General features: G+C 43.4%; 1 protein-coding gene across 1 annotated transcript in view; it reads left to right on the forward strand.

Moving 5' to 3' along the window:
- Window positions 1-1,352: 1,352 nt before the first annotated feature.
- usp7 (ubiquitin specific peptidase 7 (herpes virus-associated)) overlaps window positions 1,353-25,055 on the forward strand; it is a 39,873-nt gene continuing 16,170 nt past the window's right edge. The window contains 14 exon segments of the mRNA XM_063188186.1: window positions 1,353-2,282; window positions 5,204-5,308; window positions 6,172-6,370; window positions 7,510-7,648; window positions 8,088-8,176; window positions 9,272-9,380; window positions 11,014-11,144; window positions 11,375-11,429; window positions 11,848-11,928; window positions 12,568-12,658; window positions 13,281-13,363; window positions 13,526-13,635; window positions 16,922-17,078; window positions 23,236-23,380. Of these exon segments, the coding sequence (XP_063044256.1) occupies window positions 2,198-2,282; window positions 5,204-5,308; window positions 6,172-6,370; window positions 7,510-7,648; window positions 8,088-8,176; window positions 9,272-9,380; window positions 11,014-11,144; window positions 11,375-11,429; window positions 11,848-11,928; window positions 12,568-12,658; window positions 13,281-13,363; window positions 13,526-13,635; window positions 16,922-17,078; window positions 23,236-23,380 (1,579 nt within the window). The 5' untranslated portion in view covers window positions 1,353-2,197.

Consider the following 25,055-nt stretch of genomic DNA (forward strand, 5'->3'; position numbering starts at 1 on the left):
TGTAAATATTGCTAAATTGACAGTTTTTTTTTCTCTTTTTTCATCTTTGTTCGTTAAATACTGTAATATATAATGTGTAAGTGTCATATAATGTTGTAATATTACATATAGTAACATGGAAAGTAAGTAAAATAACTTGCATTTATAATAGGAGGTCTATTTAACACTATTTTTTCACAGAAAATACTTGAACATGCTGATGAATGACTACAAAACGCATGTGTCTGGAGGCAAATTTCATATTACCTTTCATATAGGGACAACATAAATGATGTAGGATTGAGCTAGAATCCATGCTGAATCAAATACATATGTGTCTTCATCAGAATTTAAGGTTTTTTCCACATACAACAAGGTTTCCCCACAAATCTTGCCATAGCTGTGTATGTAAATATTGCTAAATTGACAGGTTTTTTTCCTCTTTGTTTCATCTTTGTTCCTTAAATAGTGTAATGTATAATGCATAAGTGTCATATAATGTTGTAATATGACACAAGGTAACATGGAAAGTAAGTAAATTAACTTACATTTATAATAGGGGGTCTATTTAACACTATTTTTTTTACAGAAAATACTTGAAAATGCTGATGAATGACTACAGAACGCATGTGTCTGGAGGCAAATTTCACATTACCTTTTATACAGGGACAACATAAATGATGTAAGATTGAGCTAGAGTACATGCTGAATCAAACTGAGCTTTTTGTTCACCAGCATTGGCTGTCTTCTTGCATGCAATAAGAATTTCCCACATATTTTTCTATGACCGCCTATATAAACAATGCTATTTTTATATATATGTTTTTGTTGTTGGTTAATTACAGTGATATATGGTGTTAAAGTGTTATATTGTGTTGTTATATAGCATAAAACACCATAAAAATGAATAAAACAGTTTAATTTGAACTTGAAATACAGTATAGGCCTATATAACTTTTCACTCCTTTGATGCGCAGTGTCCACATATGTGGACAGTAAAATAACTTCCACATCAAAAGAGATTTTTGAAAAATTCCAAAAGATTCTTCATATTAGCTCCATTATGAGGGAGAAAATCAATATATAAAAAATCTTGCACATTTTTTTCATGGTGTCTGCATGAAAGGGTTAAAATAGAACAAAGTATCCGTAAATGACTAGGCCGGACTCTTTTAAACGACTTTGAGAGGCCTAAATAACTAAATATTATAAATAATATTTACACACCCCCCGCACATCGAGGGAAGGTGTCCTGGTTTCCACGTGCCGAAATATGGTCACCCTACTGTAACGTAACATACGTGAGACCGACTACTTCTATCCGCCAAGTGTTTAGAGCTCCATGCGGATGTGACATTTCAGAGAGGAGCGCGACCGCCATTTTGAGTTTTACCTCAACTGAACATCACAAACCACGGGAGCGGGTGAGAGGCTCTGGCCGTGACCGGGCAAAATATTTTCCTTAGACTATAGAGTTGAAATGCGACTGTTTCATGAATTGAACTCATCGATTAGTGAATACTTCTACATGACATAATATTGATAGAAGACGTGTGCATGCCCGCTTGAAGTTTTATATTAGTGCGATTTCAATTTAGAATCTGGTTTGAATGGATAGCTTTTTTCTCTGCTCCCCCCCAGAAGAGGGACAATCGGAGGAGCAGACGGACTGGACATATTGCAGGAAAAATTCTATTTGAGATTGTTGTATGAGATTATAGGTTGCATTTTTATATCCTTTTGTGATTCTGGCTAGCTTAGCTACCTAGCACCAGCTAGCTATAAACAGGGTATTTGTTTTCTCCGGCTGCAGCTTGTGTGAGTTCAATTTCACTCATTTCGTGTTCTGTCCCACATTATCGGGGCAAGTAGGACTACATTTGGAGGGCCTCCTTGTACAGGAGCCCATACCATCCATCCCAGTTAGCGTTAGTATCCCTATCAAGGCGCCGAGATTGGGCGAATAGCGAGCAAATACGTCCGCGTTTCTCTGCCTGCTCCCCCACCGACCTCCCTCCCTCAGTCCCCGGCGCAGACTGCAGAAAAGGCCGAGGTCGTTGTAGAACAGGCCCAGCCGCCAAGGCTCGACCTGTCTACCCCTCCTCCGCATCCTCAAACACCCCATCAACTTCCCCGGACCCTCGTCTCCACGGAACCGACATCAGACAAGGTCGAGGGGAATAAAGATAACCAACATCACACCACAACAGTTGCCAACATGAACCATCACCATCACACTCAGCAACAGCAGCAGAAAGCCGGCGAGCAACAGCTTAGCGAACCCGAGGATATGGAGATGGAAGGTAGGACGAGGCCCCTTGCAGATTGAATTTTTTTTGCAGTTTCAGTGTTGTTGTTTGTACTGGCTATATGAAATAAACGCAGTTAAGGTCGCTGTGGTGTTAAGTTACATGGTAAAGTAGTGTAACTTCCCTCATGGACAACAACAGAGCAGAGGGTTTTGACCTCGTTTTGCCTAGCTAGCTAGTTCACCAGCTAACGTTAACGCTTCAAACAATTACCTGGCTAGCAGGCTAATACTAGCAGTCAGCTAGGGAACTGGTCAGTTAGCGACCACCAGCTAGCTGCAGTAGCCCATGACGTTAGCGGGCTAAATTATATAGCCGCATTATCAAGTGTTTTGGTGACAGATGATGATCCCAGCTTTTCACCATCTCTGTCTAACAGAAATGCACTGGGAGGCAATGGTCTACATGAGCTGCCATTGTGGCGTAGATGCACATTGAGCCATTGTTGACAGTACTAAACTTGAACATCGCCGTTAAAGCTAACATTAGGGAATTGACTGCAACAAACGTGGCGCAGATAATCAAGCTAGCTCATGGTTTTGTTCAGTCATTGAGCTATTAAGCATGCTGCATTTTCCCTGCTGATGTGGGCAGTGATACGATTATGATCATTTAGTCTTTAAGTTAGCAGAATCATTCGAAGGAATAAAACGTACTCTGTCAAACTACCTTGTTTAGCACTAGATAGCAACTTGACATGGCTGTATCAGTGTACGCAACATAAGTTATGACTTCATCACCCATGCGTCCTGAGTTGAATATTTGTTAGATGGTGGCTGGTTGTCGAAATATCCTGGCTATCTCTCCATTGTGAATTTTGGCTTTAAGCATTTACTAGCTTTGACCCACGTTAACTAATCTAACCTGATCTCAAATAACGTTGAAGTGGTAAACTAACCTGATGTCGTTTATTGCTAACTGGCCCACTAGTAACATTAATGTATTTTTTTTCCAACGCAATTAAGCACTGATAGGTGAAGCTGTTGTAGCTTCTCATATTCTCGCACAGCATGGTCTATGTATAGATTTAGTTTTCATTTATTCTTTGTAGGAGGTGGCGTCCTAGGTGAAAAAATGACTGCGACCAACATTCAAACTAACGGTACCCTTCCGGAACGTAACTAACATTAGGCTCTGTTACACCCGCGAACACTCTGCCTGGAATGTAATCAAAAACGATCACAGTGCAATTATTGAAGTCTGGCAAATTAATGTAATTGTATGTGATGTAGTTTCCGCCTGGTTAGCTTTCTGTTAGCTTGGATGGAGGGCCACAGTGCCATCCAAAAGTTGCAGCAAGGGGGAGTGTATGGCAATTTTATTCCAAGATGGAGGACCGTATTTTGCAATGATCAATTTTGCGCCAGGCCCGCTTGCGTATGTATTTGTTTACATTGTCGTGAAGCTTTGACAGGTTTTACCACAGTGCGGCGATTGTGCATTCGTGGTATGAATGGATGTTTTTGAAACGGTGCACGCAGTTTTGGTAAACCTGGGAGCGAGTCGCTTGGTTTGTTAGCCCGCTAGCCAGTTACCTATATATTTTGCGGTTTTAATTTGGTTAGCCCGATGGCTAGCTAAACGATTTGGTACCCCACTAGAGAACATAGCGAGATAACCGGGTATTTTTTTAGTCGGATACAGTGGCAGTTGTAACATCATTGCCGGCTCGCCAAGATGTTTTCAAAACGAAGGGCTATTTTTTTTTTCGGTGCCTTAGTTTGTTGTTGGCCTAGGTAGCTCACATTATGGTGATGCGAAAACACTGAGCGGAGCTTAGGAGGAGGCTGCGGCAAGGCCTGCATGGACAGGCATCGACAGCGCGGGGATTTGCTTCGACGATCCATGAAACTTCGCCATATTTAATGATACACATGTTTAGAATCGCAATCCAAGTCAAGTGCGTTAACGGGACAAGACCGTTAAATCACTCCGATTACGTTTTTTTATCCGATGTGTGAAATCAGCATTTATTTCTTAGCGATGTCAGTCAGTAATAGAGTCGTAAGTAGCTAACTTAATTCATTATTCCCACAGCAGGTAATTCCTCTCTCGCCTCGTTTTAAATATAGACTGCAGACAGTGTTGTGGGCTGAGATTATTATTATTTTTTAAATCCCCCGATGTCTGTTAAAAGGTTTCTAATTTTTATTGCCATAAATGCACCGGAGTGTATTGATTAAAATATCACGGGTTGTTTGAGTTTGGTCTCCATCAACGCCTGTTTTAGATAACTGTACTATATAACTGTAAATTTAGGTTAGTATGAATGATCTTTGTGAACTATAGCAAACGTAATCAATGGTGTAAAAGGCAATCAACCTGTATCATAGTAGCATTGGTTGGCTGTGCATATACATTGTTTTGTTGAAACTGCCTGGATGCTTATTGATTTTCCACAGAATGACAATGAAGTGTAAGTATGTAATAACATGACCATGCTTGTGTGAGGATCCTGTCAGTTTGTGTCAATTTTGGGGTGAGGACATACAGAGCTCATTGGGTGAATGGCACCTGCCATTGCCAATATGCAGCCCGCTTGATAGAACAAGGTCAGATCAGCAAAGCATGTAAAGCACATCAGGAAACTTGTGCTGAATTCTTTAGAGCAGCTGCTTTGTGATCTCCTTGATGCTACTTCTAGATGTGGTTGGGTAATACTGGGCCCAGTTTATCTGTGTGTTTGTTCGTTTCATTCTTGCTTGTTTTAGCTGGGCATTAGTTTAAATGATTGCCATAGCACTGTTTGCGGAGCTAAACATGTGTAGCCGTTTGTATGAAGCCTTAATGTAAAGAATGTGCAGTAGTTGCCAGTTTTATATTTTTTGTTTTTTTGTGATGCCCTCCCTCCATGCTGTGTGTGTCCCTCACCCTCCCTCGCCCACTCTCTCTGTGTCTGTTTTGCTCTCTGTTAGCTGGGGACACAGATGATCCCCCTAGAATCCCCCAGAACCCAGTCATCAACGGGAACCTGGCCATGGCAGACGGTCACAACAACACAGAGGAAGACATGGAGGATGGTAAGGCAACATAAACATAATTATGTTACACTGGGGCACAACCGCTAACGTTAAAAATTACGCAATAGACGACTGTCATTGCCAAGTGGCAGTACAGCAACAGTGGTTTTTTTTTCCCCCACCCTCAAAATGTTGTTTTCAAATTAAGTTTGTATCACTGAACCTACTGCATGTTACTTATAAGCCCATTAAGCAGGTTGTCTCTTTGTTTTTTGTAAAGGCCAATTGATGTAAAACAATTGCAAACAATAATCTTTTTGATTTATGTAGTACAACTCTTCAAGATACTAAGATGCTTGTCAATATACAATGGCCTGAACAACGAAAATAGATGTGATGCCACAAAGTTTGATAAAAGCATAGTCCAACGACTGTTCTTACAGTATAAGAGGTAGCTGGAAGTGACCACCGGTTTGGCACTACTACCTTCAACCATTTGGGCAACAGAAGATGGAAACGGCTATTATTTCAGTAACTCTGCCAGCTATAAAAGGGGGTTTCAACTGGTTCTGGTCCAGGGAGCACCATTCAGGCTACGCAGAAGTCAGTGGCCCTCTTTATTTACATATGTGCATGTTCAGTGGGGTGAGTCCCTCCGACACCTCGGTGAAGAGGTAGACCAAAAACACTCAACTCTTAATGTTGGTGCTACAACGATAAAGTGGGATCTCATGTTTGTAGTAGTTAAATTGCATTGCAAGTCAAAGACCACCAGCAATATTGCCTTTGGCCACCAGTGGGCAGCAAACCTCTGGTTTAAAACCTCAAAAAGAAATGCTGAAAATATTTGTTTTCCCCTCAGCAATTCATTACCCCAACTTTCTATTATCATCTGACAATTGTTGCTTTTTTTGTTGCTGCAGACACCAGCTGGCGGTCAGAGGCCACGTTCCGCTTCGTGGTGGAGCGCTTCAGCCGGCTGAGCGAGTCTGTGCTCAGCCCGTCCTGTTTCGTGCGCAACCTGCCGTGGAAGATCATGGTGATGCCGCGCTTCTACCCGGACAGGCCCCACCAGAAAAGCGTTGGCTTCTTCCTGCAGTGCAACGCTGAGTCCGACTCCACGTGAGTTACTGCTAGCCGTGTTGTCAAATGTCCCTGTTAGCCAAACACCCACAACCTTGAGGTAGTGGGAAATCTAACACAAATAGCTTTTCCTAATTAAATGACAAGATGGCACTGATGCTAATCTACCGTAGTAGTGGTGTTTGTTGCCTATGAAAGTGTCCCCTCGGGGTGTAGTCATGACTCCTTGGGCCTGCCTGTACAACATTACCCAGAAGTAACCCAGGGCTAACTTGGTAAACTGGAGTTGACAACATCTGGTTGTCTTGACTGGTGCTAACTGGTACCACGATGCTGATTTAGATTTTTCTACCCCAAGTTCCTGCATGTTCTCATAGCAGGGCAGGGCGTCCAAAATGCACAGTGTACATCCCAATGATGCCTTCTTAACTGTTGTCATAGGGTAATTTAGAATGACGGCGTGTAAGATGTAGTAACATAATAATTTGTGTGCATTAATTTAAGCTGTAGTCTGCCTTGGCAACAGAGCTGTACCGACAGCTCTGGATGCATAAGGCACCTGCATGCCCAAATGATAAAAGATTTAAGTATTGCGATCGTGTGTGCCCCCTGTGCCAATTGTCCACCCCCTTCACATTTGTAGCGCATGAAGAATAAGATGGCATTTACAGATTTTTAGGGGGTTGACAATTGACACTGTGTAACCACTCTTAGTCCATGCCAGTGTTATATGATGACCTTCCAAAAATGTCTCCTCCTTCCTGTTCTATATGCATTTTTTTGTTTTAAGCTGTACTTCAGAAAACCAAATGCTTTCAAAGATGCCCAATGACTGTCTTGGCTAGCTGTTGTGCCCAAATATGGTAGATAAGAGGAAGATACTTAAGACTCTGACTTTTCCAGGATCCATGTGATGTCAGGTGAACGCCCCTTTAGGAGACCTGTGGTTAGGAGACCTTTTGGAGTCTTACGCTTCAGAATCAATGGAGTCTCCTTAGCGCTGTAGCTGGCGGTAGTACACATCTTGTGCAAGCCACCACCAAACACCACTTAAAAAGAAGAAGAAGGAAGGGACAACGCCCCCTTAGGAGACCAAACTTGAGCACACTCTTTAGCATTGGGTGGGCGGGGTTTGAATCCTCTATCTTCAATGTACCCTCTTTGTTGTGCCTCTGTAGGTCATGGTCATGTCATGCCCAGGCCATGCTGAAGATCATCAACTATAAAGACGATGAGAAGTCCTTCAGCCGCCGCATCAGCCATCTCTTCTTCCACAAGGAGAACGATTGGGGCTTCTCAAACTTCATGTCCTGGAGCGTAAGTATAGTGGCATGCATTGCGCACGCATACATGCAGTACAATTACTGTACAGCATGGCAAAACTTTTATATCAGAAGTTTATCTAGTGACCAACACACAAACACCTCCTGTACAAGCGTTCCAAAACGTACACCTGCATTACTTAGGGCTCACGGCTCAAACACACTGGAACTGAACATGCATACACACGGCATCCTTTCAGTGTTGTAACTGGTGAAGATGGAGAGCAGCAGAACTGTGTGGTCTACATTTGATTTACTTTCCTTAATCTTCCTAGAACTATTTTTCTTTCAGTCTTTCTTCCATTTTGACATTGTGCTAGTCTTTGATCAAATAAACCAATTCACAAATGCACAATCAGTGTATGTATTTGTGTTGGTGCATCTTGGGCTTGGTGCAGTGTGTCACCCTTCCTTGTTTCTCTCTTGTTTTCTAGGATGTGACTGATCCTGAGCGGGGCTTTGTGGAGGATGACAAAGTCACCTTTGAAGTGTTCGTGCAGGCAGATGCTCCGCATGGCGTGGCGTAAGTATTCCCCCTTTACCCAGTGGTTCTCAACCTTTTTTGAACAAACACCCCCTTGGCATCATCAAAAGTCTCCCAAAGGTCCCTTGACCTCATCATAAGCCTGACAACGCCCCCTTAGTTTTGAAAAATTAAATGGACTAATCATAGAGGTAGAAAATAACACTACAGAGGACCCCACCCCCCTTTTTACGGCAATTTCTTGCGGCCATTATCTGTAGGTAGATCAGAGAACTGGACATTAACGGAGAACTAGGCTCACCTCTGCCAAAAATGGCTTAATCATGTGAAAATGTCCACCAACACACTATACAAGGACAATAGTTGAAGTGTGTTGCTAACTATGTTCATAAAATATATTATTTGATTTTTAAATGTATTTTATCGACTCATATGATTTTAGTAGATATTTAGCCTGCCATTTCAAATCTGGTGTTTGATTAATGTGTTACTTCATATTCACTCAGTTTTAGTCAATTTTTTGACAGGGGTGGGCGTGTTCTCCATTGACTTGCATTGCCCGAAGGTACCTACACTACCTACGGAAGTTAGGAAGCTCCAGCTGCCATTTCCCAGTGCTGTCGCAAATTGCTGTGTCCTCTCTAGTGTTATTTTCTACCTCTATGGGACTAATGCCCGCCAATGGCAATTAAACACCGCCCCCTCTCAGCTGTATCCTTCTCAACGCCCCCCTAGAGCTATCCAACGCCCCCTGGGGGGCTGTACCTCCCCTGTTGAGAAACAATACCTTCATCAAGCGCTGGTGTTCTCTCAGAGCGCCTCCAGTCACAAAGCATTCAGCATCTCTACATGCAGCGTCAGGTGGATGATGATGATGATGATGATGATGCACCCATGACACAAACAGCCTCGCACTCTGCCAGCTCTTTTTCTTTCTCTGTCCCACACATACTCGCTCCCTGTCACTCACTGACACACGCTCTCTTTCGCTCTCACACACACACACTCACTCCAATTTTTTTCTCTCTCTCTCTCTCTCTCTCTCTCTCTCTCTCTCTCTCTCTCTCTCTCTCTCTCTCTCTCTCTCTCTCTCTCTCTCTCTCTCTCTCTCTCCCCCTCTCTCCAACCCCACAGGTGGGACTCCAAGAAGCATACTGGCTACGTCGGCTTGAAGAACCAGGGAGCCACGTGCTACATGAACAGCCTGCTGCAGACTCTCTTCTTCACCAACCAGCTCCGGAGGGTGAGCAAGCATACTCATGACTGTGTTTCTCTCTCTGTCTGTCCCTCTCTTTGTCCTTTTCTCTTTCTCTTTCTCTCTCTGTCTCTCTCTCTCTCTCTCTGTCTCTCTCTCTCTCTCTGTCTCACTCTCTCTCTCTGTCTGTGTGTGTCTGTCTGTGTGTGTCTGTCTGTGTGTGCCTGTCTGTGTGTGTCTGTCTGTGTGTGTCTGTCTGTGTGTGTCTGTTGGAATGGTTAGGAGCGGCACCCATCCGCTTCAGGTTACCTCTGCAAGTGGCATTGGCCCTGTGCTCTGACAGCGAGGGGATACCTAGCACGTAGCCTGAGCTGTTGAGGCTAGTTTGCTGCTGTTCATCTGACTGCTGTAGGACATGGTATACTGTATTGGGGAATTATATTTTGGGTTGCATTGTTGGAGTAGATGCAGAAAAAGATGGCATACCATTCATTTTATTTTGCCACTGTTTTGGGTCAGGGGGGAAGAGGCTACTCTCCTTCACCGAAGTCAACACCATCCAGTTGTTGTTGGGTTTTTTTTTTGGGTTGGGGGGGTATAGATTGTCAATTTTAGTGTATTGTTGTATGCATGTGCATGCAATTTTGCATCGTCACAGATGTGGCATATTAACCATTGATGGCCAGTGACACTGACATTGATCATGATGAGCAAAGTGATATTCCTTCCCTGACAGTAAATGGACAATTTCTGCATATTGATTTCTTAGTCAGCAATCTTGTCAGTTGTTTGTAAGAATTGGGAGCGCTGTAACTGTCGTGTTTGTTGAATTCAGATGAGCTAATTTCGAGTCTAGTCAAGCTAGCACAGCAGTCCTTTTACAGCACAGAGTCCTGGTGAAGTTTGATTTAGCCATCAGCTATTATTATATCATCCTGTCTGATGCCTAACAGTGGGTGTCATCAAGCCAATCTGCTGCCACCTGTTTGGGGCTGTATGAGGTTTGGCCTGTATGCAGGAACCAGGAAAGTGGGGTTGATTAAAGGAACAGTCCATCATTTTTGGAAATATTCTCATTTTATACCCCTTCTCTATTTAAATAATTGAGTTTTACCTGCCTCCTCTTTCCTCTTCCCTCAGGGTTCCTGCTGGGTTTTAAAAAGTAGAGATGGTAGTAAATGAAAATGGTCAAAATTATGGCCAGTAAAAGGTAGTACATGGTATCTGAGGTAGTAGATTTTTCAGTCCCCCCTTCTGCATTCGTCCGATGCCTATCTCTTCAAAATAGCCAAACTTGGGTGAATACATTTTTATGCATTGAGTAGGACCTGAGTGATGGGCTAAGCTTATGGCGTAGTTTGCTTAACTTGAAGTTGTGTGATCATTAAGTTATCACACAATTATCTGGTGCAATTTTGAGGAAATATGCTATTGTATTTTGGAAAAGGTGTTTCATTGTGTTATTCTTAACTTTCGCTTAGATGGTTTCGGGCTGCCCGAAACGTCACTATAAACGTGAGATCGGTATTGCGGCTGTTATTTTCAGTTTTCATCTTGTCTAGAGTGGGCAATAACATTCAAGCCATTCTTGGTGGATACTGTTCTCCTTTTGACCTCCCTGTATATTTCTAGACGTCTTGACCCTAACATTTCCCTTGGCTCCTCTTCTTAATGTTTTCAGGCTGTGTACATGATGCCGACCGAGGGAGACGACTCCTCCAAGAGCGTGCCCCTCGCCCTCCAGAGGGTCTTTTATGAACTGCAACACAGTGACAAGCCAGTGGGGACAAAGAAGCTGACAAAGTCCTTTGGGTTAGTGTTGCTCCAGCCTTTAGAGCACACACACACGCATGCATGCGTTGACCTTTCAGTGTTGAAAGTCTGAAAGGTGAATTGTTAACACCCCTAGTTAATTGGTCACTCTGCCGGTCTGTCTGTCTCGCTGACACGGCCATGTCTGCTGTCCGTAGAGCCGTTTAGTGCTCTCGGGTGACATGTGATGCAGGACTACTCTTTAAATCCCTTTTGTCTGTTTCTTTCAGATGGGAGACGCTTGACAGCTTCATGCAGCACGATGTACAAGAGTTGTGCAGAGTGGTGAGTTTCCGCTGAACACATTCAAATATAACCAAAATATCTAGGAATAAGTTTATGACCAAAATAGAACCTATGACTTGTAAGAAGGTGGATTTCTAAATCAACACTTCAGATTTTCTTTCACTTAAGACATGTAAAAGTTTTATCTTTTACCTGACCTGTTTCGACGGTATTGCTTCCGTCTTCATCAGAGGGTCACTGGGATGTTGAGTTAAACAGTTAGACATAATGAACGTAATGCATATATTGAATTTCTAAATGTTTCATTTGTCAAATTGCTGCTTTTGCAGCCCGTTTGTTTCGGCTTTGCCCTCACTCAAATGATTGTGGCTGACATCCGATATCTAGACAGGGCTAGCCATTGATGGCACTGAGAGGGCGTTGTTTTGACCTTGCCGCTGTGGTGTCTTGTTTTTAGCTGCTGGACAACGTGGAGAACAAAATGAAAGGCACTTGTGTGGAGGGCACCATCCCCAAGCTCTTCAGGGGCAAGATGGTGGTAAGTGTTTTGGCTCCGTCTCAGCATCAGCTCTCAAGTCAAACCAATGCAGTGTTGCCAGATGGGAAATGCTGAATTATCATACCAAAACCTCAATTATCGTTTTTGGGGACTTTTTGGGAGGACATTATCGTACAAGATCCAAATTGTTGTTTCAAGGCATCTAAATGAACTGAATGACAACTCTGTACGATTAAAAAACATGTTGCGCAATAATTTCAGAGGACAAAATGGACAAAATTATGGTACAAATACGATAATTATCGCACATCTGGCAACACTGTACCAATGTCAATAGACATGGACACTGCAGTGTTTCTTTGTACTGTTTTTGACCTTTCACCTGTCTTTTTCTCTCGTACATCTGTCTCTCTGCTGCATCTGTTATACCTGCCTCACCTCTCTGTGTCCTGCATCTCTTACTGTCTCATATCTGTCTCTCGCTCTCGCTCTCGCTCTCGTTCTCTCTCGCTCTCTCTCTCTCTCTCTCTCTCTCTCTCTCTCTCTCTCTCTCTCTCTCTCTCTCTCTCTCTCTCTCATAATTTACCTCTTACTCGTACTGTACCTCATATCTTATACTCTGTTTGTACTACCCCCCTCTCTCTCTCTCTCTCTCTGTCTGTCTCTCTCCCCCTTCAGTCCTATATCCAGTGTAAGCATGTCGACTACCGGTCTGAGCGAATAGAGGACTACTACGACATTCAGCTCAGCATAAAAGGAAAAAAGAACAGTGAGTATCCATACTGTGTATGTGTGTGCGTATGTCGTGGGGTAAGGTAAGGTGTTAAATCTGCTCTATGAAGACCCTGCTGCTTTGGCTGACGGTAAAATCTTTTTAAAGCGTCTGTCAAGTTGGCCTGTTTTGATCCTCCTCTGTATCCACCCGCCCCCCTTGGCCTGATTGATCCTGCACTGGGAGGACTCTCCAACCCTCACTGCTAAGCACTGTTCTCCCTGTCGCTCCTATGGATTAGACTTAGGGTCTTTCTCAAATGCAAGGCCAGTGTCCTTCCAAGTGTATCAGCCTAATTAGTCACGCCCAGTGATTGGATACTTTTTGGTGAACTCTACAGAATATCCAATCACTGGGTATGACTAATAAAGGGTATTCAATCACTGGGCGTGACTAATTAGGCTGATACACTTGGAAGGACACTGGCCTAGCATTTGAGAAAGACCCACAGTAACAGAAACCCACTCAGAGGTGCTTGGAGGGTGATTGGTAGGGAGGAGGCTGAGTGGCTGGTTGGTTGGCTGGGCGAGAGAAAGAAGGGAGGGAGGGAGGGAGGCGTTTGTGATGTAGTGAAGGCTGTGGACTGACATGGCCTTTTACTTTTTCCCTGCTCTTGTAGTTTTTGAGTCGTTCAAAGACTACGTGGCTGTTGAGCAGCTGGATGGAGATAACAAGTATGACGCTGGAGAACACGGACTCCAGGTGAGACACACACACACACACGCTCACACGCACACCACTTAACCACCTCTACCCTAATTACCATGTTCTTGTTCTACTAATTTTGGCTGCTGCCACACATCACCCATTGTTTTCTCTTCTTTCCCTGCTAAATTTGTCCCTCTCTCCTAAAACGCTTTTCAGGAGGCAGAGAAAGGAGTCAAGTTCCTGACCTTTCCGCCGATTCTGCACTTGCAACTGATGAGGTTCATGTATGATCCCCAGACCGACCAAAACATCAAGATTAACGACAGGTAGGCAGCACTACTACCAAGTCACCTTTTTTTCTTTGACGATTTTGCAGGTCTGTACTACTGCCCATGGACAGACATTATATCCTCCGCCAGGAGGTTGTGTGATTGATTTGTATGTTCGTAGTTTGTGTGTGTCTGTCTGTCTGTCTGTCTGTCTGTCTGTCTGTCTGTCCACCAGACGGCAGAGGTTCGCTCTGTGAGCGCTTTTTTAGTTTCATATTGTTCGAGAACTGTGTGTGTGATTTGTAAATCCACTTTTTCCTCATGCAGGGCCCTGCTTATGGGCTCAGACCTCATATTTTTAATTGAATTGACAGTCGCAGCACTTTGAAGTGTAATTTCAGGTCTAGAGGTGTTGATTGCTTTCTGCCTCGCCGTTTCAGTAATTGCCTTGGAGACTGTTTACAGAGCACAGCTCTGGTGTTAATTGCAGGTGCAGGAAGCGCAATGGGAGCTAGTCAAGTGCCTGTACTTTGATATTGTGCAGCGTTAAATACCCAGCTGTTGCAGTGAAAAAGTCAACTCAGAGCCAGTGCAGTGTTTTATATGCACACGGCTGTTTTCAAGATGGCCAGAAACCTCTAGTTCTCAGCTTGACTGGTATGGCAACTCAAAGGGCGCATTCAGGCCGACCGAGAACCGTGCCAGTGCTCGTTCCCGCACCTAATCGCAAACCGTCCGTCATGTTCACGCCAAAGATATTGGCGTTCGTGAACCGGAAAGTTGGTTCACAATGCGAACCACAAAATACCTTTTTCTCCGCGAACTGTGACGACAACGTGGTCATCAGCAGGTTCTTGTCAGGAACCAAGTTTTTGCATTCCCAAACCCCCTGGTTTTTGGTTTGAGCACGTTGTTTGTTTCCAGATTAGGTTGTGGGGACAGGAACTGCCGCGCTTCTCTGTCAGCCTGATACCGCTACTGTAGAGTAGAGTGAAGTAGGAGCAGGAGCAGGAGCAAGAGTCGGAGCCTGTGCTGTTAAGTGGTTTTGGAGCTTTAAATACCCAGCTGTACCGGTAGCTCTAAAGGGGCGTTCAGGCCGATTGAGAACCGTGCCAGTTCCAGTTCCCGCACCTAATCTCAAACCGCCCTGCATGTTCAAGTCGCGAGTCTGAGCATTCGGGAACCGGAAAGCCAATACTCCAATTTCCTTTTTCTTTGCAAGCAACATGGACGTCAGCAGGTTCATACGAGTAACACAATGTCCACAAAAAGTTCAGAGCCCGGTATGAATGCGTGTGGTTGTGCTTGTGCACTTGTTCCAAACGCAACTGGTGTGGGAATGGGCACCGGCACCCATTCTGGTCGGCCTGAAAACGGTACGAGTGGCCCGGTCGTAAGTAGTGTCGCAGGAATCGGTGCAGCGGAGTGCTGTGGTGCTTGGAGTGTCTGTGCTGTGGAGGCTTTTGGTGCTTTAAATACCCAGCTGTAGCTCCGAGAGAGTGACTCACGGATAGACCTCTGATCATCAGAAAAAGACCGGTTTCTCTGCTCTCGCCTCCCCTACTGTGCCGTGGCCCTGCAGGCTTCTCTTGCTGTTGCTTTTTTTTCTTGTCCAGTCTTTTTTTTTTTTCCTTTGACAAAACTTCTCACCTTGCTCCTTTGTACTTTCTGTGTTTGTCCCCTTGGCTCTAACGTTCTGTTAGAGACCCAAACTCCTGGTGGGCGCGTAGCTGTGGCGTGATGTGGGGATATGCAGCTAGTTTTGAATGCATGACTGTAGTCTACCTGCTTTTGGCCTACTGTGAACCATTTGCAGCAATGCAGTGTGTGTGTTCAGCAGGCAGGAAGGGAACACGTTGCACCTAGCGCATGTCCCTCCATACAGTAATGCTCCTCAGAGATGGCCTCTAGCCTAGTCCTTCATGCTGGCTTCTGTGGAGGGCCAGGGAGATGCTGCAGTAAAAGGCTGTTGGAGAGTTGAGGACAGGAGATGACGTGCCTGTGCTTACTATGCAGGCTTTCTTGCTGTGTTGTGCTGTTGCTGTGCTGTTGCTGTTGCTGTTGCTGTGCTGTGCTGTGCTGTGTTGTGCTGTTGCTGTGCTGTGCTATGCCTGTGTGTCGTGTGGTACAGCTGTCTGAAGTAGTTCCGCAGTGCTTGACGGGGGTTGCCCAATTTCTTTTCTTATCTGACCCACTCAGTCTCGCACATCACAGAAATGTCTGTACAGACGCAGCCTGTGCATGATCTGCTTTTGCTTTGAAGCCTCATGCAGACCAGGTCTCTGGTACTCCACAAAAAACAAGCTCAGTGTTTTTTGTAGTACACTGCTTTTTGAGGGATGCTTTCTTGGTACATGGGAGTCAAGACTTGTGCTATAGAATCATTATGGGTATTTCTGTTCAGAATAGAATGCACCCTAGTGATGTGTACTACTAATGAGGAGAATGGGCTGCACCCTGGTGATGCAGCAAAGGGTTCTTTCCGAAAGCCAAACTCTATTCCTCGACCTGCACTTATGGTCTCTTACTTCACTGACGTCCCGCCTCTGTGAAGAAAACAATAAAGTTTCACAGCTGTCAGACTATCCACAACAACTTTTTCTGTCATCAGTGACATTTTGCGACATCATCACGAGGCCACAAGCACAAGGGAGTTAGGATATTAGAAGGAACCTCTAGTGCTCAGTAGGGATGGCGAAAATGTAAAGAAATCTTAACCGGCTACTGAGCCTCATTAACCGGTGGTTAACCGGCTATCGAAAATTCTGCCATTTATGACACCCTGTCCTGTCGCACATTGTTTTCCGAATGTCTGTGAGCTCTGCTGCGGCAGAACCACGCTCTGTGCTGTGGTTGTGCTTAAGAAATTCCACCATGGGACGGCTCATGCTCATTTTTGGATAGTCTATCGAGTGATCATATTGCCCCATACAATAGCCTACAACACCAATAACGTGTGTGCGTAGTGTGATAAGGGGGGGTGGGGCGGTTTACCGTGTTTTTTTTATTATTTTTTTTATTTTATTTTTTTATGCTGCTACCGTTGATCCTGGCGACTATCGTTTAAACGGCTATCGGTTAACATCCCTAGTACTGAGTGGTGCACTGTAGTGATTACACTGTTGGGACAACCAAATGACAAGATCAAAATGAAAGTCTGTTTCAACCAGGATTTTTCTACTCCCACGTTTAAAGAATATATATATATATATATATATATATATATATATATATGATGAACACCAAAGGGTGAAGTGGAGCTTTTCATTTGTATCCAATAATATTTGACCATAACCATCTCTTCTCCCCTGTCCCTCCCTTCCTCCTCCTCCTCCTCCTCCAGGTTTGAGTTCCCGGAGCAGTTGCCACTGGATGACTTCCTGCAGAAGCCGGACACCAAGGACCCGGCCAACTACATCCTGCACGCAGTGCTAGTCCACAGTGGTGACAACCATGGCGGACACTACGTCGTTTACCTCAACCCCAAAGGAGACGGCAAGGTGAGTAGTTCACAAGCAAATGTGTATGAAGTAGAAGTATCCGTGCTGTTGCAATTACAACACTAGTATATATGATCTTGCATAGTTAATACACAAGTTAATGTGCTGTATCAAATTGGGTAGATGCACCGATACCATTTTTTTGGCCCTGATAACAATACCCAACTGTGCAGTATCGGCCGATACCGGTACTATTCTGTTTGAAATTTATTTAACTTTGTCTGGCTGCTGCCTACCTTTGTGAAACAGGAAAAGACAAATACTGTACAACATGAATCCAGTAGAACTTTTAATACTTTTAAAGTACCTCTGATATAAAAGAACTAAGATCAAGGCTGCATTCAAGTGTCATGCGAGCATCTGTAAATGGTATTGGTGCCCTATTTGTTGGTATTTGCCGATACCGATACCACCATTTTAGTGCACTATTGGGGCCCTGGCCGATACTGGTATCGGTATCGGTGCAACACTAGTTAGTTAATACACCAGTTAATGTGCTGTATCAAATTAGGTAGATGCAGTGCAAGAGTACTTCTGCCTTTACTTTACACACCTGGCAGCACCCAAACAATAGTGTAGAGCTGTCACATACTGTATGCTCTACTGAGGGGGCCTTGGGTTTGGCCTTTTTTGCCTTTGGTTCTGATGCCTTTGGTTCTGAAGGCTGAATGTGATTGGCTGTTGTTGCAATAAGGCTGAATGTGATTGGATGTTGTTGCAGGAAGACTGGATGTGATTGGCTGTCATCACTGTTATTGTGGGACATTAATTTATTTGCGTGTGATCCATTGGGGCAGGCTCAAATGTACTGACTTATTTTCTTTGGCATTGGTCCACTGATATTCTTGGATATTTGCGCTACTTGTTTTGATTTCTCGAGACTGAATGCAATTCCACTTAAGTTTATTGTGGAATACAGATGTGATCTGGGTATGCGGAGACCCAATATGGAGTTGATGAACACTGATTCAGATGGTAGAAGGCTTGTCTGAATGTCTTGACTGAATGTCTCCTTTAAGGTGCTGGTTACGCATAGAGGGATATGTTTTTATCCATTTACGTGTGAACACGACAGATACATAAAGATAAAATCTCCATTGTGACAGGTGCGTCTTAGTCCCCTAAATGGAATATTTTTAAAATCGGAGTTTTGAAATGTGCATGCTAAAACTGTGTTTCCATGTAAATCAGTAGCTTTGAAGCCTAGAAATCTAGACGCCCCTAGCGACCGCAAATTGAATTTGCTCCCTGGGGCAGTCTAGCGGACCCCGGTCGTTTTGCGAGGCTGAACGTTATCCGATGACAGGGCCAATCAAATCGCGAGGGGGGCCGGGCTACCTAGTAAACAGGAAACTTTCTAAGAAGAAGCATGGTGTCCGTCCGTGCTACGTACAGCACGAAAGTGTTTTCTTAATTTAAAAAGCCTGGATGATAATACATTTCGTGGCTGACATGAATTGATGTAATAATACACCATGAACTTATCGGACACAAATAGATCTCAACACATTACCATTTGATCATTCGATGTTTTAAACTAGCTCGGTAAGCTAAGTTGAGCATTTTACAGAACCAGATAGTCACACGCTATTATCAGACCACTGCTGTAGGTGTAGAATGAAATTGCGGCCCCAATTTCTAATAAGACACATGCCATTAAAAACGAGACATTTGGGAGCTTTGAAAGTCTTTGAGTAGCTTACTAAATAGATGGGATCGATAGTCTGGCTAGTGGGAGCGAGCTGACCGGGGAGCGTCCTGCGTTGGGAGCGACAATCAGGGAAAGTTATGGGTATACAGCTAGCTAGCTAACACCGAACATGCCATGTTGACAACAATCATAAATATAACCATTTAACAAGCCCCAAATTGCTCGACATTTCGCTGATTGATCAAAGAGGGCCATGTGGTTGAAAACGAGGCATTTTTGAACTGTATAAGTGAAAACACGATTTATTAGGAAACTTGTTTGTGGCTGTGGTCATCACACGCTTTCACTGCTACGACGGCTGGAAGTTGCCGCTTCACCTACAAAGAGGCCCTCGCTAGTGGCTAGTTAACCTGTCGTCAATAACAGAGCTAGGTATCCAGCCTTGTATTATATGCCTGCCCCAAATTCTAATAAGATCCATGTCATTAAAAACGAGACATTTGGGAGCTTTGAAAGTCTGTAAGTCGCTTACTAAATAGATGGGAATGACACCTAGTGCTACCTGGTCTACCGAGCTAGCGGCTAGCCATGTATTAGTTATGGGTATACAGCTAGCTAGCTAACACCGAACATGCCATGTTGACAACAATCATAAATATAACCATTTAACAAGCCCCACATTGCTTGACATTTCGCTGATTGATCAAGGAGGGCCATGTGGTTGAAAACGATGCATTTTTGAACTGTATAAGTGAAAACACGATTTATTAGGAAACTTGTTTGTGGCTGTGGTCATCACACGAATTCACTGCTACGACGGCTCGAAGTTGCCGCTGCACCTACAAAGGGGCGTGTCGCGTGCACGTTGTGAAAGACAGCTGTGACGTTACACAGAAGTGTGTGGGGATTGGTTGTTCCACCATCCTATTGCGTGACGTTGAGTGCTGAAGCAACCGTTTATCCCGCCCACACTGCCGCCCAGCCCTCCTAGACCCTGGTACAGCTTTTTGCTGTACGGGTCTGGCTGCGCTAGGCTAGTAGCTTTGTGTAGTGGGCTGGACAGGACATGGCTAACATGACTTGTAGTAGGCTGGGCTACACATTTCTTGTTTGAATAAATCGAAAACCTTTCTGGTAGATCATTTAATTGTAAACTAGGGATGCAGCGATACCGATACTGGTATCGGTATCGGCTGCCGATACTGCTCATTATACTCGTACTCGTACTCGTCAAGCACTTGCCGATACCAGGAGCGATACTGCTATTACACAAAACAATGCAAAATCTTGTCACGTTCTATGGACTTGAAAGCAGCATGGGAAAAAAGTGCCACCTCATACATTTAATAACATTTAAATCTACATGGAAATGGACAATACAAAAAACAAGGCCATGCATTTATTTTCATTGTATTTTGGTGGTAAAAGGTATCTGTATCGGTACTCTGTATCGGCAAGTACACACATTAATGTACTCGTACTTGTATCAGTTTTCAAAAAAGGGGTATTGGTGCATCCCAANTGTGAACATTATTAACCGTTACTACTCTACAAAGGCCTTTATATTGCTTTTAGAACATGTGCCATTGATAAAACGTTTCCACCCTCGTCTGTCTTGGGCCATCTTCTCCAGCTGGTTATTGACAACCGTGCTGGTTATTTATAGCGGTTCTTATTGTCTCCCACTAGTTGTCAACATAACTGTAATACATTGCTTATTAAATTGGATAAATGTTGGCGTAATGAAATAATTAAGAACAGGCTGTAATTAGTTTCTGACAAATTGCATCAATGTTAATTGGCTTCCACCTGCCATTGAACCTCATTGCTGTGACCTGACAGGGGTGGAGATGCTTGGCTGTAGCAACTACAGTGATGGTTTTTGGGATGTTGCTAAACATTTGCTAATCCTTGTATCTAATAAATGGGAAATTACTGAAAGAAGACAAATTCTGGTTATAAAAAGTGTAAAATGTACCCTGCTTGGTGGACTAGTTGTTGAGTCTGTTGTTTGGGTTTGCACTCATATACACTCGCCTCCAAAAGAGTTGTCGCCTATCCATCTGTTTGGAATAACAGCTAATAACCTGACTTTCAATTAATCACTTGGCTTCAGAAGTCACTCATATGAAAGCTACAACCCTCCCGAATGAAAATGTATGCACAAAAATAAATTTCATGCACCAAAGACAGATTGACCCTTTATTGAACACAGACAGGGCAGATTTTCACAAGACAAAAGTTTTGCCGCCTATGGAACATAATGTGAAAATGAGCAGATAAGTCACTTCAAAACACTTCAAATACGCAGATTGGGTGTCATACTTAATCACTGAATCACTCTCACCTCTCCAGAAAATCGACTTTGGCCTTAGGTGTATGTTTAGGGTCATTGTAATCATGGAAAGCAACACAATGAAAATCAATGGAGTTCAATGAGAGATGGTGACATATTCGCTATTCGTAGAGCAATACATGTTTAACTTCATGATGTAATCAATGACAAAAGCCCTCAAACACCTGCAGCATGCATGCAGCTCCTCATAAAAGCTGTATCTGTACCATGTTTCACTTTAGGCACCATTTCTCTTTATTCATATTCTTCATCTCCAACACCATATAGTTCTGATGCTATCAGTTCTAAAATGGTTGATCTTGGGATCTTGACTTCAGAGTATGAGTCCCATTAGCCTTCATTTTTGTTAAAATAGGCCTGACACACTCTTGGCTGGCTTTTTTGAGACAAGACAGTGGGAGAGACTTCTTTGGTGTTAAATGTGAAGAATTTGGAAAAAATACATGGTGCCTAAAGTCAAACATGGGAGGGATACAGCTCTTATGTGGAGCTGCATGCATGCTGCTGGTGTGTGAGGGCTTTTATCATTGATTACATCATGAAGTTAAAAATGTATTGCTCTACAAATAGCAAATATATCACCATCTCTCATTGAACTCCAATGATTTTCATTGTGTTGCTTTCCATGATTACAATGACCCTAAACATACACCTAAGGCCAAAGTTGATTTTCTGGAGAGGTGTGAGTGAACTAGTGGTTAAGTATGACACCCGATCTGCGTATTTGAAGTGTTTTGAAGTGACTTATCTGCTCATTTTCACATTATGTTCCATAGGCGACAAAACTTTTGTCTTGTCAAAATCTGCCCTGTCTGTGTTCATTAAAGGGTCAATCTTTCTTTGGTGCATGAAATTTAGTTTTGTACATACATTTTCATTCGAGAGGGTTGTAGCTTTCATATGAGTGACTTCTGAAGCCAAGTGATTAATTGAAAGTCAGGTTATTAGCTGTTATTCCAAACAGATGGGTAGGCGACAACTCTTTTGGAGGCGAGTGTACAACAAAATATGTGCCGGACGGGCGCATTGGCACATTTGATCTACCATATAAGATGGGAATGAGTGTTCATAAAATTTGTACAGGTGTAAGCAGCAACTGTATTTTCCTTTCTGTTAGTGTAAAACTTTGTAAATAAGGGGAAGTGTGTTTGGTATGCACAAGGAGAAACCCATGTGGGCAAGCGCGCATGCATACTTTACATCAAACGTATGTTTGTGGACACAGACGATGAATTGTGGGGGTCTACTCGCTGACTGCTTTGGAAGTGCAAGTTCCCTTGTCAAGCCAAATGAACGCAGTCTCAGTCTGAAGGACCTATGAACTTGGCAGCCTGTGGTCCATTTGAAGTCCCACATCATCCCGCTCCCCCTTGTTATGGGTTTCAATTTGATTATGACATGATGTGTCTGACGTGTCTCTGACGTGGCGTGTTCCCCTCCTCAGTGGTGTAAGTGTGACGATGTTCCTGTGGTCCATTTGAACCCCTCCACCTGTGTTATCAGTGGAGTAAGTTGTACGATGTGTGGTGTCTCTTGTCCACGACACCAAGCTTCCGTTGCTCTTGTTTTAATGTGACATTTCGGGCAGCATGCCCTTCATCAAGCACGTCACATTAAAATAAGAGCAACGGGAGCTTGGTGTCACAGACTTTTCTTTCAGCTTTCGCTAGTCCTGCACCCAATCTTTTTGAGACGGATGTGCGTCTTTGTCTCTTTTTTTACAATTGGTGTCTCTTGTCCCCCTCCTCAATGGCTTAAAATTGATGACACGTGGTGTCTCTTGTCCCCCTCCTCAGTGGTGTAAGTTTGACGATACCCCTGTGTTATCAGTGGTGTATGTTTGACGATGTTTGGGGTCTCTTCTCCCCTTATCAGTGGTGTATGTTGGATGACGTGGTGTCTCTTGTCCACTCCTCAGTGGTGTAAGTTTGACGATGACATATGGTCTCTCTTGTCCCCCTCCTCAGTGGTGTATGTTTGACGATGTGTGGTGTCTCTTGTCCCCTCCTCAGTGGTGTAAGGTTGATGACATATGGTCTCTCTTGTCCCCTCCTCAGTGGTGTAAGGTTGATGACATATGGTCTCTCTTGTCCCCTCCTCAGTGGTGTAAGTTTGACGATGACATATGGTCTCTCTTGTCCCCTCCTCAGTGGTGAAAGTTTGACGATGACGTGGTGTCCCGGTGCACTAAGGAGGAGGCCATCGAGCACAACTACGGGGGCCACGACGACGACCTGTCCGTGCGCCACTGCACCAACGCCTACATGTTGGTTTACATCCGTGAGTCCAAGCTCAGTGAGTATCATACTGTATTGTGCGCTTGCGCTCTTTCGCGCTCTATCGCGCTCTCTCTCTCGCGCTCTATCGCGCTCTCTCTCTCGCACTCACTCTCTTGCTCTCTCTTTAGCACTCTCTCTTTAGCACTCTCTCTTTAATCTCTCTTTCACTACTCTCTTTCACTACTCTCTCTATAATTTGCTTTGTTTCTTTGGCTTGCTCACTCACTCTCTTTTTCTCTTTCCATTTCTTCTTTCTCATTTGCTCACGCTCTCACAAACACTCTCTCACACTTGCTCTTGCACCCCTATCTTTCTCTCTCACACTTCCCTCTGCTCAGGCCTAAATCTCTCTCTCTCTCTCTCACTCACTCACTCACTCACTCACGCTCACACTCTCTCGCGCTCACTCATGCTCACTCTCTCGCCCTTGACATATTCTCGCATGGGTGCATGATTCTCGTGACACAAATGATATTTTAGTTTGCCATTACTCCCAGCTGAGTCATGGAAAATAGGTTATTTGGATTCTGTCAGCGCGTGTGTTAGGCCTTGTCTCTGTTATGGTTTGTATGCTGCGGTTACTGCATCATGGCATCACTGATGGTACTTGTAGAGCAGAGTACTTTCATTAATCCTGAGGGAAATTAAGATGTCTGTCCACGTCTTGTATCTATGTAAGCCGTCAAAGACCTAATACACATGATTGCGCATTGCAGTAAACATATAGCAAAGTCTGAATATAGCACAAAAAAAGCCTTACATCCAGTTTTTTGCTATACTCAGATTTTGCTATATGTTTTTGATAGAGGCGGAAGCAATAATGTGTCTGCTGGAAAGTGTGACAAGGGAGATCATTATGGATGTGAGGAGCAAATTATTAAAGTCTGTTGTGTGTATTGGAATCAGTGTTAATTTTGTCAGCTTTTTTTGATTTAGTCGTAGTCTTAGTCACAATGACGAAAATCAATTTTAGTCTTAGTCATATTTTAGTCATTGCCTTCCCAATTTAGTCTTAGTCTTAGTCTAAATGACGAAAATCAATTTTAGTCTTGGTCAATTTTTAGTCATTTTAGTCATTTTAGTCGACACTGTCCATAATAGAACTTCTCCACACACTGCTTCTCTTCTGAACATATATCATTGACTGTACAGAATAAACCCTCTCCGCACACGGCTTCTCTTTATAACATATCATTGACTGTACAGAATAGACCTTCTTCACACACTGGTTCTCTTTTTCTAAATTTTATTGAAAAACGGTGTTAATTTAGTCAGCTTTTTAAAATTTTGTCTTAGTCTTAGTCACAATGACGAAAATCAATTTTAGTCTTAGTCATATTTTAGTCATTGCCTTCCCAATTTAGTCTTAGTCTCAGTCTAAATGACGAAAATCAAAAAAGGGCATTGACGAAATATTTTAGTCATAGTCATAGTTGACGAAATTAACACTGATTGGAATTAATTTTATGTCCCTAGATGTTTTTATACAGTGCGACCAAAGAGGAATATCGTGCTGACATAATGACAGTATCTTCAATTCAATCTCTCAACCGTTTTTTCAAGCCCATTGTACTGAACTGACCAAAATCATTTTTATAGTCTGATAAAAAGTTAATCAAAAGTTTTAATTGTGTAATTCATTTTTAATAGTGTAGTTACTAGCTTCGGGCTTTCTAGAGTGCTATAGAGCC

This window comes from Engraulis encrasicolus, chromosome 2 (assembly GCF_034702125.1).
Source record: "Engraulis encrasicolus isolate BLACKSEA-1 chromosome 2, IST_EnEncr_1.0, whole genome shotgun sequence".
In the NCBI taxonomy this organism is placed as follows: domain Eukaryota; kingdom Metazoa; phylum Chordata; class Actinopteri; order Clupeiformes; family Engraulidae; genus Engraulis; species Engraulis encrasicolus.